This window comes from Aphelocoma coerulescens (assembly GCF_041296385.1).
Source record: "Aphelocoma coerulescens isolate FSJ_1873_10779 chromosome Z unlocalized genomic scaffold, UR_Acoe_1.0 ChrZ, whole genome shotgun sequence".
Classification (NCBI taxonomy): domain Eukaryota; kingdom Metazoa; phylum Chordata; class Aves; order Passeriformes; family Corvidae; genus Aphelocoma; species Aphelocoma coerulescens.
The window spans coordinates 23545713-23562901 of record NW_027184085.1 but is presented as its reverse complement, the minus strand read 5'-3'; the positions used below and the strand labels follow the sequence as shown (position 1 = coordinate 23562901).

General features: G+C 40.5%; 2 protein-coding genes across 2 annotated transcripts in view; one reads left to right on the top strand and one right to left on the bottom strand.

The window, feature by feature from the left end:
• PDE8B (phosphodiesterase 8B) overlaps nucleotides 1–5869 on the top strand; it is a 71652-nt gene extending 65783 nt beyond the window's left edge. Inside the window, exons 19-22 of the mRNA XM_069000982.1 lie at nucleotides 1061–1196; nucleotides 3370–3537; nucleotides 5083–5212; nucleotides 5722–5869. Of these exons, the coding sequence (XP_068857083.1) occupies nucleotides 1061–1196; nucleotides 3370–3537; nucleotides 5083–5212; nucleotides 5722–5837 (550 nt within the window). The 3' untranslated portion in view covers nucleotides 5838–5869. The remainder of the gene's footprint in view (nucleotides 1–1060; nucleotides 1197–3369; nucleotides 3538–5082; nucleotides 5213–5721) is intronic.
• A 95-nt stretch (nucleotides 5870–5964) lies between these two features.
• Nucleotides 5965–17189, bottom strand: part of WDR41 (WD repeat domain 41) — a 30265-nt gene continuing 19040 nt past the window's right edge. The window contains exons 11-13 of the mRNA XM_069000983.1: nucleotides 16318–16406; nucleotides 12699–12832; nucleotides 5965–10827 (exon numbers count right to left, since the gene is read on the bottom strand). Coding sequence (XP_068857084.1) covers nucleotides 10675–10827; nucleotides 12699–12832; nucleotides 16318–16406 — 376 coding nt within the window. The 3' untranslated portion in view covers nucleotides 5965–10674. The remainder of the gene's footprint in view (nucleotides 10828–12698; nucleotides 12833–16317; nucleotides 16407–17189) is intronic.

Genomic DNA, 17189 nt, shown 5'->3' with positions numbered 1-17189 from the left:
GGAAGTTTTAGTTTGGGGCAAATTGAGAGCCTATCTTCTAAACAAGAATACACAGTTTAAATACACATATTAATATTTAACCTCTTGCAGAATCCTATGTTCCATGATTTATAAAGAGGCTTTCATTTCCCCCTTACCCTCCCTGTCTTCCAACTTGTAATTATTGGAAGCTTAGATAGATGTTCAATAATATTTTATGGATTACATTAGGATTTCAGGAGTACTTTGCACAGGTACGTATATTTTTATGATTTAACTATTGTATTATGTCCAGAAGCACACACTGGCTGATCTGCTGTTCCACACAGGGTCTGCCTGCTGTCACCACACATAGTCCAGTTTTGGTCCCATTAACAGCCCCAAGGTGGCATCTTGGCCCACTGCCTTTTCATTGAAGGACCCTGGGCATTACTTTTCTGGGGTGTGTTTTCCACCCCAGCAGCTAGATGCTGCATGTTATGTCTGCACAAGGTCCTGTGCATCCCAGCACTACTGCATTCACATGGAATGGAAAGGGTGATGGCAGAGGACATAAAGCTCTGGGAGAGCTGGAAGCTCCCTGTGGTTAGCTGGGCATGCAAGTAGCCCAGGAGTTCCCACTGCATGACCCTAGCTTTCGTAGGGACAAGGTGAGAGAGAAAGAGGTCTGAAAGGGAAAGGGCCTGACCCCAAAGAGGTAACTGATTTGTTTACTTCCCACAACACTGCTGTTTTTGAAAAACCTGAGATGTGCACTCCAAGCTAACATACTAACATACAGTGCAATGGACGCATTGGTGCCATTCCTGGAGAAGTTATCTTATTCTTAAAGCATTATGAAACTGAGTTGTTTTTGTTGACCTCACAGGACTGATTTTCATTAGCTAAAAATGACAGAGCAGGGGGAACTCAGAGAGACATCTTGTCTATTCCTCCATCCCCAGACTGTTCCTAACTCTGAAGGTGCCAGCTTGTGGCTGAGCCCCTGAGCAGTGTTTTGCAGTGCTGTCTGGGCAGGGATGAGGAAAGGGCAGAGTTCTGTCTGGCAAACTTGTGAGCAAGAACTCTTTTTCTTTCCTAGAAATCGCTACCGGACATTGCGACAGGCCATTATTGACATGGTTTTGGCAACAGAGATGACGAAGCACTTTGAGCATGTGAACAAATTTGTGAACAGTATCAACAAGCCTGTGGCATCTGAGGAGACCAGCCCACATGTGAGTGCTTGCAGGACTTCACACCTTGACACATTTCAGTGAGGTTCTTCCAAGACAACCTTAAGTATCATTTTCATACACCTTGCATAAATTTGCACTGTGGTAATGCCAAAATTACACAAATGGATTTGTGGCCTCACACATCAAAGTGTGAAAAAATACTCTTCTTTTCTTTTCTGCTCTTAGTTCATTTAAACACTTCATTTTATAAGCCTTGTGTTCAAAGCCATCTTGTATTCAGGAAATGTACGGGTGGATGTTGTTTTACATGGAAAATTCTGTGCATGGAGCCAGGTTGGCACCTGTGCCTATGGTCCTGTCTTCAAACAGTGGGATTTGTCTGAGCCTAGGACTGTAATTGAGGAACCTCCTTGACAGTTTTGTGTCTCTGTAATCTGGAGCCTTCAAGTCCTGAGGAATAACTTCCTGAGAGCTTTCCACTCCTGACTGTATTGAGATGTCCAAGCCTTTTTGTGTAACAGTTATACACCCTAATGTTCCACCACCAGCCAGGGTTTATTTATAAGCTGCCTCTGGGTTTCCCATCCCCTCTTACATGCTCTTGCCACCTCTTGAGGCTGAGCACTCAGGGCCTGACCAGGTTCTTCAGGGCAGTGTTACCTGAGGAAAGACTATCTTAACCCACCTTAGTGAAAATAATGCTTTGTTGGAAACATGCAAAAAAAAAAAATCATACAAAATTGAAGGTCAGCAATACTAAACCCAAATAGAAGTAGCTTCTGTTACCTATCCATAACTGGACTTTGTACTGTAGACTCTCATGGGTGCCGTTTACAACTTTAAAGACAACATTATGTCAGCTGAAATTACCTGCTTCTAGGGACTTCTGAGCTCCACTCTTCCAACAGTCTGAGCTGGAAATCACAAACACTGCTGAACTCATGTCACAATAAAAATCAAGGACAGAACCACTTGCACTACAGACTTCTTGTTTTCCCTCAGTATTAGGTTGTTCTGTTCTTTACTGTTAGCAGTGGCTCTTTCTGGTTTGGATCTTGAACAGCAGTTAAGGTACAGGGCTAATTAGAAAGCTCTTTGATGGCCTACCCATGCTGAAAAAGGATTAACTGCTAAACATAAAGTTAGAAGATTAATGCCTGAATTGGCAAAAGTCACTGCAAAGTATTTCCCCATAAACCACAAAGACATTAATTTAGCTGTGGTGGCAAAAAGTACTTACGTTCAGTTTTTGACTCAAGAGTTGAATTTAGCAGTGAAGGGAAGCCAAAATCCCACAATATATTATTTCGAGAATAGCATTAATGCCATGTGAGCAGAGGTGGAGGCCTTTCATTACTCTATATTACACCTGTGCCTTTCTGAACTGTTCAAGACCCAGAATATGATGCCACAGCAGGCCTGGAACAACTACCTTGTCACCTCCACCTGGTCTCCAGAGCAGTCAGTAAGAAGTTTGGTTTTCAATGTCTAGGAAGCCGAGAATGTCTGTAGTCGGTCTGTCGCTCCTGTGATTTCCTACTGTTAATCTCATAGATTATGTAAGATTTCACCCTCACTTGGAACTAAAGTCAAAGATTATTCCAGGCTGAGGGTTCAAAATCTGGCACAAAGAAAGCAGTTCTACTCAAAAACATGCTGGAACTGAATGTCAGCAACCGGCTTTTCAGTGTGTAAAAGGAACCATTGTGCAAGTCAGTTTAGCCCCCTGTGCCTGTCTCAGTTTTTTCATTTAGGAATAAAAATCTAACTCCAGAAATTCCCCTAAGTGAAGTAGTCGCCTACCATCACCACCCCTGCATTTAAACATTTAGAAGTGAGGAGTGTTTATGAGCTTGAAGTCAGATAATGCATCCCCTGTCATGGTCCTCTTCCAAGAGGGCAAGGCTGGGATGCAGAGAAGGTAACATCTTACCTGATGAAGCCTGTGGCTCTTTATTTCATTAACTTTGATATTAATTTTGAGAATCTTCACAATTATAATATGTATTTGGGTTATCATTAGTTACTTAGCAAAGCTCCAGCTCTCAGACATCACTTTCTTCTCCAAGGTCCTGGTGTTCTGCATGAAATTGTAAGGCAGCAGACTGGGTGCCTGCTTAGTGCCTAAGTGCAGGAGAGCTGATAATGACGCCCTCACTCCTCCTAGCAGGGGATGCTGCCACTGGCTCCTGTAACCAACTCTCCTTTACAGAGCGAAGGCAGCGACAGTGAAGGTACAGCCAACATAAAGAATTTTCCAGACAACCAGACACTGATCAAGCGCATGATGATTAAATGTGCAGATGTAGCAAATCCATGTCGCCCCCTAGAGCTATGTATCGAATGGGCAGGCAGAATTTCAGAGGAGTACTTTGCACAGGTACGTATATCTTTATGATTTAACTATTGTATTATATCCAGACGTGCACACTGGCTGATCTTCTTTTCCACACAGGATCTGCCTGGTGTCACCACAGAGTCCAGACGTATGTTTTGTGTTCACAGTCAGAACCAGCCCCTCAATTTCATGCAGAAAAATTCACTCCAAGCAGTTAGCTAGTTTGCTTACCGTGAAGCTTGTTGTACAGAATGGTGGAAAGGAGGTTTTACACTTTCTTCATCTGACCAAATTATTTCACTAGTCCTACTCAATTTAACTGGCTGAAATTCAAGACAGTCAGCACTCTAGCTTCTCGTCCCAGTACCTTCCCTGAAGATTCATGCCTCAGCTGAACTATTGGGATGGCCCTTTCTCTTCTAAGATGGCACATGAACTACCATCATTGTAGGCAAAAGTAGTGCAGGCATGTGGGCAATTTAAATACTTACCACACATGGGATGTCTCCAGACAGAACTGGAAGCTCGGCTTTCTTTCTCCAGATTCAGTTTTTCTGACAGAAATGCAACCAGCTTCCTGAAACACTCTTTTAGGTCTTCAATTAACAACTGACAAAATCATAGCTTTTATTTGCCAGTAATGGCGTGGAAGCAACAGCTATGAGTGGAGAGAAAGAAGTAGGCATGCCTACCCTTCAAATTCAGATCACACATGTGATAGTTACTACTGAAAGAAAATTGTAGCTACTACCTGAGACATGTCTGAATTTCATTTTCATCATAGTAAATAAATTCTGTCATGTCCTAAAAAAGATCAAGAATTGCTTATGTCGTATCTCCCTAGCAGTCAAGGTATCACAAACTAGTTTTAAATTGCCCAAATTAAGCACTAGCCTACTTGCAGCAATGTGAGGTGCAGAGAACTGTTGTGGTGTCCATTCACCTCTGCTAATTTTGGAGACTGCTCTGTTGCCAATTCATGTATTAAGTGCTGCCTGTACTACTTAAAAGGGGATGTTATTTGGAATTATATTCTAAGAAATTGCTGAGGTGATCTGATCCTCCACCATACCAAGTACAACAAAACCAGGCCTTTTCCAGCTGGGGACACAGAGTTAAAGGGCATACTTTTACTTCCATTCATCTTATAACCTGATACAAGCAGAGGAAGTAGCACCAGCAACAACCTCTTCTTACTTAAAAGAGAAATGGTTTGAAACACGCACTGCAGATGTGGAAAAATGAGAGATCAAGCCTGTTTTCTGCTGAAGGACTCTGCAACCCCATTTTCCATCTTTTAGCTGGTGTACCCTAATCACTAGATCATAGCGTTCTGTCTTGTTGGAGCTAAGTGCAAGTACTTACTTTTTACTGAAGTAAAAAAGAGTACTTGTGAAAGGGAAGAGATGTTGATTTCAGTCCCTGTTCCAGACAAAATAACATGCATGAAACTATGGCAGTTCACCTCAGAGGTTCTAAGGCTTGTCTCAAATCTCCTATTGCAATTCATCTAATGCCCTGACCTCTGCTACTCCAGCATGAAAGTCAGCAAAGCTCTAGTTGCTAACTGGAGTTTTATCTTCTTAGACTGATGAAGAGAAGAGACAGGGTCTGCCTGTTGTAATGCCAGTATTTGACAGAAACACGTGCAGCATCCCCAAGTCTCAGATTTCCTTCATTGATTATTTTATAACAGATATGTTCGATGCATGGGATGGTAAGTACAGTTTTTTCTTCCTTGCCCTGAAACAGAGATTCCTACAGACCAAAATGACCAATCTCAAGCTGCCCTTCTGTCCACTTTTTTCAGACGCAGTACCCATATATAAGCAGCACAGCACAGGACACTGTGCAATCATGACACTAAAGCCTGTTTCACGGCCTGCTATGAAGTTGCCAGGCAATCTATGTAGAGAAGGAGTAATGGCTTAAAACTAAGCATTTTTTTTCATCTATGTATTTTTTTTCCTTTAGCAGTGTATTTCTTCTGAGCAGCAGAAACTAAGACCACCATGGCTGCATGTTAGCATAATTTAATGAAGTCACCATGCATTTGGAAAGGGATTTTCTTGAAAGAGAAACACACCAAAAAGAATCTTTCCCCTTCTAGTATTACTTTAAGGAGTTGGAAGACAAAAGAGAGTAGAATGCCAATTTCAGATTAGGCTGGGCTGTTCTTCTGCCCATTCTATATATATGGTAAAACTCTCTTTCCTGCTCTTTCAGCATTTGCACATCTGCCTGTTTTGATGCAACATTTGGCTAATAACTACAAACACTGGAAAACACTGGATGATTTGAAGTGCAAGAGTCTCAGGCTCCCACCAGAAAACAACAACTAACACTAAGTCAAGAAAACCAGACCTCCAGCTCTACCAGTTTCACTGTGAATCATTTACAGAGACTCTTGGCTACAAAGGGGATTAATGTTGCCTTTCCAGTGAAATTAAGACTGCGTGACAAGAAGGAAATATTTTACTCATTTTTACACTTCTATGAATTCTACAGAAAAATGTTTTTAGAGGCTGTATAAACCACAGATGACTAAGTGCTCTTTGGAAATAATATTTTGTGGCAGAGAATGTACTTCTGAAACTAGTTTCTAATACTGAGTATACACTTGTTGAATCTTGTAGTTGATACAACTGTATTCACTAACACTTCACACAACTGTTTCTCAGAGAGAGGGGTAATCTAGTCACCAGGAGAGTAAGAATAGCCTGACAAATAAGCATAGAAACATCCCACATATTTATCATAAATTTGTTCCAATTCTATCAATGTTCTTCAGCTCTCTGAAACATACTTCTAAAGAGAACATGCACAGCAAAACAAGTAAACCTCAAACTGGATACATAAATAAACCAAACACGACATTTTTTCCATATAAAATCTTGGTAGGAGTCAATGTTCTCTAAAATTGATCATATAACAAAAGAAAATAAGCATGTTCTGTATAGTTAGTGCCATCCACATGGTTCTCTGCCATCTTCCAGATGTTATCACACACATCTTCATCAAATTTTACACAAAAAACTATTGTGGCACTTGATCACCACCCTTTTTTATAAAAATGGTGTTTGTACACATGGTCATCAGTTTTATTACACTGATCTAAATTTTACAGTAAGTTCATTTATTGTGCAACTTCTAGGACGAACCTATCACTTTTTAAAAAAAAGTTTCCAGGCTATAATTTATAAAAGCATTATAATTTGTACTGCTTTATCCTCCTAATAAAATGCTGGTTGGTTTTGTGATGTAGAAAGTACTTCGAAGTATGTAAATCAGTTGAAAATCAAACATAGTTCTTCATTAGTTCTAAGATATGAAATTTATGCTAAGGCTTTCAAAGTACAAATGCATATTTTTGTACATCTCATTTTAATCACATGCAGAACATTAGTTTAAATTTTAGATTTTTCTCAGAGTATTCAATAAATAAATACTAGCAGAACTGCTGATTTTTAACACTGTGCACTCTAGGCTGCAAGCAAGACTGTCAAAGCTGTGGCTGCAGTTAAAGAAGCAGTCCACCTACCCTGTGCTGTATCAAAAATCAAACTGGGTAAAGGAAAAGGGGGAAAAAAATAAAGCAAACAGCATAGATTCTACAGAAGAATAGTGACAATGCTGTTTTCTGCAGGTAGCTTACATATGTGCCAACCTTTTTTGTATGTTTTGTACCAAGTTCTGAAACAAAAGGCAACATTCATAAAATGTATGTGCAGAAAAATGTATAGAAGCTATATTTTTGTTAGAATTATAACAGATCCTTACTTTTGTCATAGCCAAGGCAGGTTGCTGTGTATTAAAATGCCGCATTGTGTATTTTTGAAGAATGGTGTTTCTGGTGAAGCATGGTTATTCATTCTTTCCTATTATCTACGGCAACATTTTTCAGTGGATTTTTATTCAGAGAACTTGAACCTCTGCTTTTTAATACTGTATACTGTTTGCTTTTACTATTTCTTTATTTAGAACTAGTGCTCTTGGTGGTTGTACCTTAACTATTCTGATAACTGAACACTCACTGCAGCTTGCATTAGAGAAAAGAATTTCCCAAGATTTAAGCTTTGTTAATTTAATTTGTTAGATACAGCAACATTGTAAGACCACATCCATGTAAAACAATTCATAATTTCTGTCACACTTCTGTCACACAGAACAAAATGTCAACAGTGGAAGGCATCAAAAAAATAAAGTTCAACTTGTGAACCAGAACTGAGGCCAAGGCATTAATACAGAATCAACATATTTGTTGCAAGATCTTGTGATTCTTCCTAGAGTCAGACAAAGCAAAAAAAAAAAAAAAAAGTAGTGTGGATATAGGTCCTCTTTAAGAGCAAAATAAATCAGCACAGATTAATCATCATCTGCCACTTGTGTCAGATCTCCTAGACTAGTCCAGTTTACTAACAGCTGCTTGTTTCATGCTGTTGACAGTGCACAGATGTAAAACAGCCACCTCAGAGTTGTAAAAGTATTAAGAGTAGGTCTGATAAAGATATTTACTTCCATGGTGCGAACATACGAAATTCAGTGTTGCTATAAGCTGGAAAAAAAATTTAGAAGGACACCAGTTAGATGTAAAAAGTCTCATCTGGTTACCATAATTCTGCTCTCTGCATCTCCCAACAGCAAGTAACAAACTCTTACTTAACAAAGGAGTGGGATATATACCTATGTTCTGTGTTACACTCAAAGTTCATTTGTAAAACAAAGAACTCAGTACTTTCAAGTCAACCATCTTTAAAGATGAGACCCTTGGGAGATTTACTGCCAATGGAGTGTATCTGAGAACACTGGCACTTCTGATAAATAGAAATATTTATACATGCATGTAGGACTATTTAAAGCTGAATTACATCCCTGTAAAATGCACAGCGAGTTTTGTGACTAGAACTGTTCAGTTAAATAGGTCTGCTTCTCTACCAGGTATTCACTTAAAAGCAGTCACATAAAAAGGAAATAGTTGTTCTCATGCTATAAGAGAAGAGATAATAAAAATATGATCTTCCTTCTCTCTAGTTATAACTGATGATAGCAGTAGGCTCTCCAAAAAACCTAAGTTTTATAAGCTTTCACTGTAAAAGTTTCGTAACAATGTGTAAACACAAGCATTATATACAACCAAATAGTTATTTCCCCACTGAAACAAGAAAAAAAGATACAAAGAGAGGTTTTATATCCCCAGCTCCTCCTGGGTAAGCCAAAAATGCAACATCTGCTGATGAAGACAAGCTGAAGCAACGTAGACTTAACATGCCTTCCTCTCTCAAGTTTAATACCATATACCCAAAGGCATGTTATCCTCAGCTGTAATCCAAATGCCTTTCCTACACTGGTCAACAGAATAGCCAGCCCTGGCAAAGAAAATGCAGCTCAAGCTTTAACACTGATTTAACCTTCCTGAATTGAAAGGAGAGGGTAATTTAATAATTCCTCCATCTGTTTTGTGGTTTTGAAATACGTTATTTTGAGCTCTGTACTCAAGTAAGATTAGCTGTACAACTTGGCTAAGGTAGGGAAAAAATACAATTCAAAATCTTACTGTCCCTCTGCTCTGCTTTCCAGAGAAGATTACAGTCTCATAATAAGACCCAAGAGGCAAAGGTTGGTTTCTGGATGGTTGGAGAAAGGCAAATGCCCACTGCTGCTGGGGGAAGCAAGTCTAAAAGGTTCTTTGGTTTCTTCTAGGAAGCTAGGAGCTTTCTCCTTTTGCTTCTGCTCTTGCGATAATCTGCTTAGCCCTTTGTTTTAATTGCACTTACTGCAACCACTGTATCTGAAGTCTGGAATCACAGCCATGTATTTCCTGTACTGAAAACAATTCTCACTGATTCAAAGGGAAGAGATGGCACTGAAAAGTTGCACAAGACTTGTTCCTACACCATTTAAGTGCTGTATCTTCTGAATAGACCTGAGGACAGTAGCATCCTCTTCTACACAGTTTTATGACCACTAAGTTCCCAAACTTGCCCTTTTCCCTAGCTCTTCCCTGTTCAAATAGTAATGTACCACTCATTATCTTGTCTTCCCTCACACTTTCTTTGTATCAGTTCTGGGTTTAACTTTGCTTCATTTTTTGGTTTGTTGTGGTGTGGGGGGTTGTTTCCTTGTTTGTTTGTAGATTAGGTTTTTGCTGTTGTGTTTTTGTTTGAGCTTTATGTTTTAGTTTGCATTTCTTTCCCTTCTCCTGTTTAGCTACTGCTATCTCAGACTGTTAGTACTTGTGTAGTTAGATGCTTATTTTTTAACTTTGAAATACTATTTACCCTTACAAACTTGGTGCACATTTCTCTGAAGTCAGACTTCAGCTGATAATTTAGTATTCGTATGGCAAAACACAGTTTCACTACTGTTGAACATATCAAGTACTACTGCTTAAGAAAGCGTTCTACATTCTGAAAATTCATGGTAATGCAAATGCTTTTTATTAAAGACAAATTAATTTGATGAATGCACTATGGAAAGACCAAGCTAAACTAATCACACTGCATGCTAGATTTGGTAATGGTGCTGTATAAACTCCAGTAATGTAGGCTAATCCAAGTAAAACTGCAGCTACTACTAGCAAGAAGTATCTATGTACCTCAGTTTGCCAAAAATTAAAACCAGACAAACTGGCATTGCCTACCACTTTTTCTTGCCACTGGTGCAGGATAGTAAGTTCAAATGCAAAAATTCTGTTTGAGAACACTTTCTTTCAGGGTTACTGTATACACACAAATCTGAGCCACCACTGAGGAAAGTTTAGCTTCTAGAAATAAATTAGATAAAGCAGAAAGGTGCAGATTTTTTCCCATGCCTTCTTCCTGCACATAGCACTGTGGATGCTCTCAACTGCTTTATTTATGATCCATCTAAGGTATTTCACAGTTCTTAATTTTGACATTCACCCATGATAATTTTAAACGTTAGGAATAATATTAGAAACTATTTAATGAGTCATCATTACCTTTGGTCTTTCAAGAGAACACCATTTCTGCTGACAGAGTATACCAACATGCAAAATTCTCCTTTGAGAAGAGTAGCAACTAATAGAAGTTCCAACACAACACATGACATTAAGTGTAAGCCTTACTGGTAGTCAAATTCCCAGTAGCTCAGATGTACCTTTACACTCATGTTTAACACATATCCAGTTCATATATATGCAGCCTATATTAAAAAAATTTAAAGTTTGAGCTGCAAATCACCATTTTGTGCCAATTTTTTAAATAGTGCTAAACTGCGGAGGCTAGATTCTCGTTCACCATCCTTCCACAAAATAATGAGGTGGTCAGCAGAGCATGTAGCCAATCCCAGTTCACCAAAGTACAGGAACATCTGCAATGAAACAACTATTATTACCATGATGCTTGCATGAGATAGTCAACTTGCTTAATTATTTAGTGCATAGCTGGACTAAACACATACATATATCTGAAATGGCTCTGCTTATAGATAGGAATACGAAATTACATACTGTCTCTATGTTTGAGATGCCATAAAATTGCTACACAAAAACAACTCCCTAAAATTGCTACACAAAAACAAACTCTTTAAGCACTTCATACTGAAATATCTCCATCTAAACAAAGCAGGAAAGCCTTACAGATAGGGAAGCTGAAGGAGAGAATCCTGAAGAAACTTGTTTCAAGTCAGCAGTAGAAGAGTGAATGACTTGCGTGAACTCTGATCTGTTTTTTTGGGAACAGAAGCCACTGTTCTGTTCACTAGGTACACTGTCCCCCCTCCCCTCTACAACAAAACAGGGTACTAGCAGCAGGTCTGGAAAGATCAAAGAATGAAAAACTGTGACAGACATCAGCAATCAGCACATGCCTAGTCACACAGAGGAAGTCGAACAAGCAAGAAACACAACACTGGAGGGAAGTACAGCACCAGTGGAAGGATTTTGCAAACCCAATGGAGCTGACAAATCATGAGTTAACCTCTGACTTCTGAGATCTTCACAAGACTGCCTAAAATTAACCAGTAACTGCAGTTTGACATGACAGCAAATGGAACCAATGATGTCACTATGACATACTCACAGTGCCCTTCATTTTGTTAAATGGATCTGTCTGGGAGAAGCATTCAGGCCAAAGCCTACATGCCCTGGAAATGGTCACTTATAGCTACAGGGTTCCAGTAGAATCAGTCTGCCAAGCCCTCATCTTGGCATCACATTTCATCACTACTCAACATTTTCTTCCGCAACAGCTCCTGTCTGCCCAGAGTTTAAAAAAACCCAAAATTTTCCCTATGTAGAATATTGCAGGAAACCACATCCACCATCATCTCCATTACTCCTTTGCTCTGCATCACAGCCGAGATCCAACATATGCCTCTCACCTTCTTTGTGCCTCTTGCTGAATTGCACACTGTGTCCTCTTTCTTAGATAGCAACTTTCCAAGTGGACAGTAAGACCCTTTTCAACAGTTTTTCGAGAGAAAGATGGCAGAAAGGAACAGAGAGCCTTGCAGAAATCCCTCTAGCAAAAGAGTTTACCCTAGCTATTAAGAAAAGCTTTCAAGTTTTAGCAGCAGCAGTTCTGAAATCCAGGCTGTCTCACAAATACTTGTGAGTAAAGCTACTCCAGAACCACGCCATCCCCTTCTATCTGCCCTTCCCCCTGCTCCTGCCAAGAATGTGTGTAAAAGTCCACTGTAATGAAGTGCTTTGTTACTTCAATATGTTCTTCACAAAAGAGTGCAGAGGGAAAATGCCATTTAAAACAAAAACATACTGTATTAGGCAGATAGAAGCATAGAATAGTACTAGTAGGACTGCTAAAATTAAAAGACCTCCTTAATGCTCGCAGCACAGAGGGGTAAGAAATTACTCAAAGTATATTCGTTTTGGGTTTTTTTGTAGGAGCCCTTGTTTAGATTGTGAACTTAAGATGAAATGTGGGTCATGTACATGGCTCCCAGCTGTACTGGCTGCAGTCTATGAACAAAACCAAATACTGTCAGATTATCTCTAGCATATATTTGCACATGCAATCCTCAGGCGTCAGAGAGAGCCGTCATTAGAATATTAAGTCAGTATGTATTACTGTTTTCACACTGCACTAAAGGTACCCCACAAACAATGTGCTCCTAGCCTCCAGAGCCAGACAGTCAAAAGTTACAGCTGTTTAAGAAATGCTGTCAAATTTATGTTACTTACTAACATTCACTTTTTCTCATTCTTACTACAGCTGGCTTACCTGCACAGCTGATGAATGACCAATCAAATCACCAACCAGCTCCAAGAAATACATAGGTGTATTCTCCTGCATCTTCTTAGCAGCTTGGTTTGCCTGTTTGTTTGCCCTTCCAAATCCCCACATGTTGAAAAACCCTGAGAGGGAAAAAAAGTCTCTTGTTTTGGCAAAAATCACAAATACAATTTATTTCCTCTAGCTAAAGAGAGAACTACAAAAGCCACATAAAATCTAAAAGCAGGACACTCTGTATGGCAAAAGCACAGAAGCATTGTACTGTGCAGCACTTTAATATCTGGATTATTCATCTGGAGAGAAAAGGAAACACAGATACTTAAATTACTTAAGGTAATTTAGAAAACAGGCTGAATTACCTGGACAAGACAATACACAGATTTAGAACAAACACAAAGACTTCTAAAAGAACAAACTGAACAGCAAAGGTAGATGCAGGACAAGGGATGTTTATCTTTGCTCTGCCCTTCTGAACTGTTACTTGTGTAAAGAGCACAAAAATGAGGTGTCAATCTCTCCCCTGTATGTTCTGCCCTACAGCATTTAAGTGCTGGCTCATTGCCTCCTTCCTTCAGGTTTAAAAAGATCAGCCAGTGGAGAGTGTAAATGTTCCATTTAGATAGCACAAAAGTACACAGCCACAGCCCCCAGAACTGTGCAATACTACTGACACAAGTAAGAAGGTTGGCTTCTGTTGACAATGCAGTTCAGACTTTATTCCCAATCCTTCCCTCAGCCCTATCAGCACATAAAACTAGAATTGTGCTAAACCACTGCCCTGGTGCAAGGGAGATAACTGGTGAGATGAACAACTTCTCAGGGGATCCCTAGAATAAAAATAGTGCAAATCAACAGCAAAAACTCCCTATGGTTTTTTCAAACATCTTGATTCATAGAAGTTAAAAATTTCTAATGTGAAACCAAGTACCATCTGTCACTGTGTAGATCAGCCTGTCACCAGCAATGCTGAAGACAGAACATTCCTGAAAAAGTATTTCCAAATCCACCGAGGCAGCAAAAATGTATTTTCAAAAGTTACCAAGAGATGAACAGTCAGGTAGACAAGATACATCAAGAAAATTATTCACACCTTGAATAAAAAATTCCTTTAGAAGAGCAACAGTCTATTGCTGTTCCCAGTCCTTGATACTAATTATACTGTCCAGAGCACCAGTCGAAGACCACAAGTGCCAGTGTGCAGGGGGGCATGGTCAAAGAGTAGCAAGTACTTCAAAGGAACTGTCATTACTTAAGCATGAGCAGGAAATACATGGGAGATGGAAGTAGGGTCAGGCCACTTGGAATGAATATAGAGAGGCTGCCAAGAGTAACTAAAAAATGGACAAGGAAGGCCAAGATGAATCTGGAATTAAATCTGCCCAAGGATGTCAAAGACAACAAGAAGGGCTTCTTCAAATATATCAATAACAAAAGGAAAACTAAGGACAATGTGGGCCTGTTACTATATGGAGGGAGGGACCCTGGTAAAACAGAATGCAGACAAGTCAGATCCTAAACTGTGCTTTGGTCTTCAGTGACAAGACCAGCCCTCAGTATTCTCTGACCCAGGAGACTAAGGTAAAGACATGTTTGAAGGAAGGCTTTCCCTTGGTCGAGGATTAGGTTAGAAGCTGTCTAGGCAAAACTGACATCCACAAGTCCATGGGCCCTGAGTGGATGCATCCACGAGTGCTGAGAGACCTGGTGGACACCACTGCAAGGCTGCTCATGATCATCTTTAAAAGGTCATGGAGATCAGGAGAGGTGCTGTGGACTGGAAGAAAGCAAATGCCACCCGGGTCTTCAAAAGGGGCAAGAAGAAGGAACCAAGGAAACTACCAGCCAGTCAGCCTCACCTTGATCCCTGGGAAACTGATGGTGCACCTCATTCTGGAGACCATCTCTATCCACACGGGTGCCAAGATGATGAGCAATAGTCAGCATGGGTTCAATAAAGGTTAAGTCATGCTTGACCAACCTGATTGTCTTCTACAATGAAACTACTGCTTGGATGGATGAGGGGAAAGCAGTGGATATTGTCTACTTGACTTCAGCAAGGATTTCAACACCGTCTCTCACAACATCCTCATAGACAAACCCAGGGATGTGTGCTGGATGAGTGGACAGTGAGGTGCGTCAAGAAATGGCTAAACAACAGATCCCAGAAGGTCAAAATCAGTGGTACAGTTGGAGGCCTGTCACTGGTGGTGTCCTCCAAGGTTCAATACTGGGCCCAGAACTGTTTAAATTGTTCATCCTTGACTTGTAAAATGGGGAATGTGCCTCCTCAGCACATTCACTGAGAACACAAAGCTGGGAGGAATGGCCAACACACCCCGGCGTGCTCTGCAGCCCTTCAGAAGGACCTTGACAGGATGGAGAGATGGGCAGAGAAGAACCATCTGAAATTCAGCAAAGGCAAATGCCAGGTCCTGCACCTGGGGAGGAACAAGCCCAGGCACCAGCACAGGCTGGGGCTGACCTGCTGGGGGGCAGCTCTGCAGACCTGCGGGTCCTGGTGGACACCAAGCTGTCCATGAGCCAGCAGAGTGTCCTGGTGGCCAAAGAGGCCAATGGTATCCTGGGGGGCATTAGGAAGGGCATTGCCAGCAGGTCATGGAAGGCGATCCTGCCCCTGTACTCAGCCCTAGAAAGGTCACCCCAGGAGTGCTGTGTCCAGTTCTGGACTCCTCAGGACAAGCAAGTGGGTCAAGCAGAGGGCTGCAAAGATAATGAGAGGACTGGAGCATCTGGACAGGCTGAGGGAACTGGGCCTTGAGAGGGGACCTCATCAATGTCTATAGGTATCTGAAGGGGGGGGGTATCAAGACAATGAACCAGGCTCTTCTCAGGGGTGTCACGCAATAGGACAAGATGCAATGGGCAGAAACTGATGCACATGAAATTCCACCTGAATATGAGGAAGAACTTCATTACTGTGTGGGTGACTGAGCACTGGAACCACGTGGACACAATCCCATGCAATGTGCTCCAGGATGATCCTGTTTGAGCAGGGAGGTTGGACCACCTGACCTACCGTGATACCTTCCAGCTTTACCCATTCTGTGATTCTGTGAATGTCTGTACTTGGGGGAAATGCTTCCTGTAACACTACCACCTAGCTCTGAGGACTCTGTGTGCCCAGTGAGTTTGGATACAGCTTCAAAGTAAGTCCCAATATCATTCCCAGTTCAAAGAGGAGATGTGGAATACACTTTTTTTTGGTACCAGCTGCTTATCTGCAAGCTTTCTTCACAAGGTCCTGCAACTATTTACTCTTGTATGGTATGGAATTCAGCACTACTCAGTACAAGGAGGAAAAAATCAAGGTTTGTCAGGTCATTTTTTTTTTAACCGGCTCATACAACCGTAAACTCTAAGCAAGCTTTATGGCACAGAATTGCTTCAGCTGGACCTTCTACCATCCTGTATCAGATCCTGGAGGACTTGTACACCCATGCTCTCTTCAGTTTCCCTCCCACACCTGTAATCAATTGGTTAAACACAAGACATCATCTCTCTTTACAAAGCCTGAAAGTCTCTCTGATCCTATATGGTGAATACTGGATTTTTTAATTTTTTTTTTCACTTCCCACTACTAGCAAACCTGTTGGAACTGGTTCAGCTGGCAGCTGCTGCTTTTCTCTGAGTTCCCAAATGCGTACACTGCCATCTTCTGAACAGGAGATCAGCTGCCTGTAAAAACAGTTGATAAGCAACACTAGCATGGATAGCTCTGCAAATCACCTTGTGATGCTTCTATGAAAGACAGTAAATGCCTTAGATTCCACACAAGTTTACTAAAACTCTTAAATGTAGCAAGGTGTGCAGATGTTCCACAGAAAACAAAATTCCTTAGTAGCAAACAAACTATAATAGACTTGTAGAATAAATAAAAAAAAAATAAACCTTTTCAACCCCATACTAAAAGCATACCACTATGTAAACCAAAACATAACCAATCTAGACTCTGCAAACACAGTTCCACTAATTGGTTTCCATAAGTTTACTGTCATTAAGCAAAACCCTATTTTTTTCTTATGGAAAAATAACTAAAGGAAAGGTACGCTGTTTCATTACACATTTAAAACACCTTAGCACATGCATTTACAAGACCAAGGCCTCAGTTTTTATCTTCTGACAGACTCTGCCCTATTGAACATAGGATCTAGCACCACTATTAGCATATACATATAAATGCAGCAACTTGTCCAAGTTGGCTGTCAAAACAAGTTCCAGCTGGAAATTCTGCACTAACAAGCAAAAGCTGCAAGTTATTACTTTTTGTTAAAACATTTCAAGTGTTACAAAATATTTAGTGAAAAATATATTCTGAATATGCCATATGCCTTTGCTTTCTCGAAGTAAAATGCCATTAAGCTATATTTCACAATACAGACATAAGGGCTTCATCAAATCTGATTTTGAAAATAGCTGAGATATTTTCAGCCTGTGTACCTGTCATACTGGAATATAGGT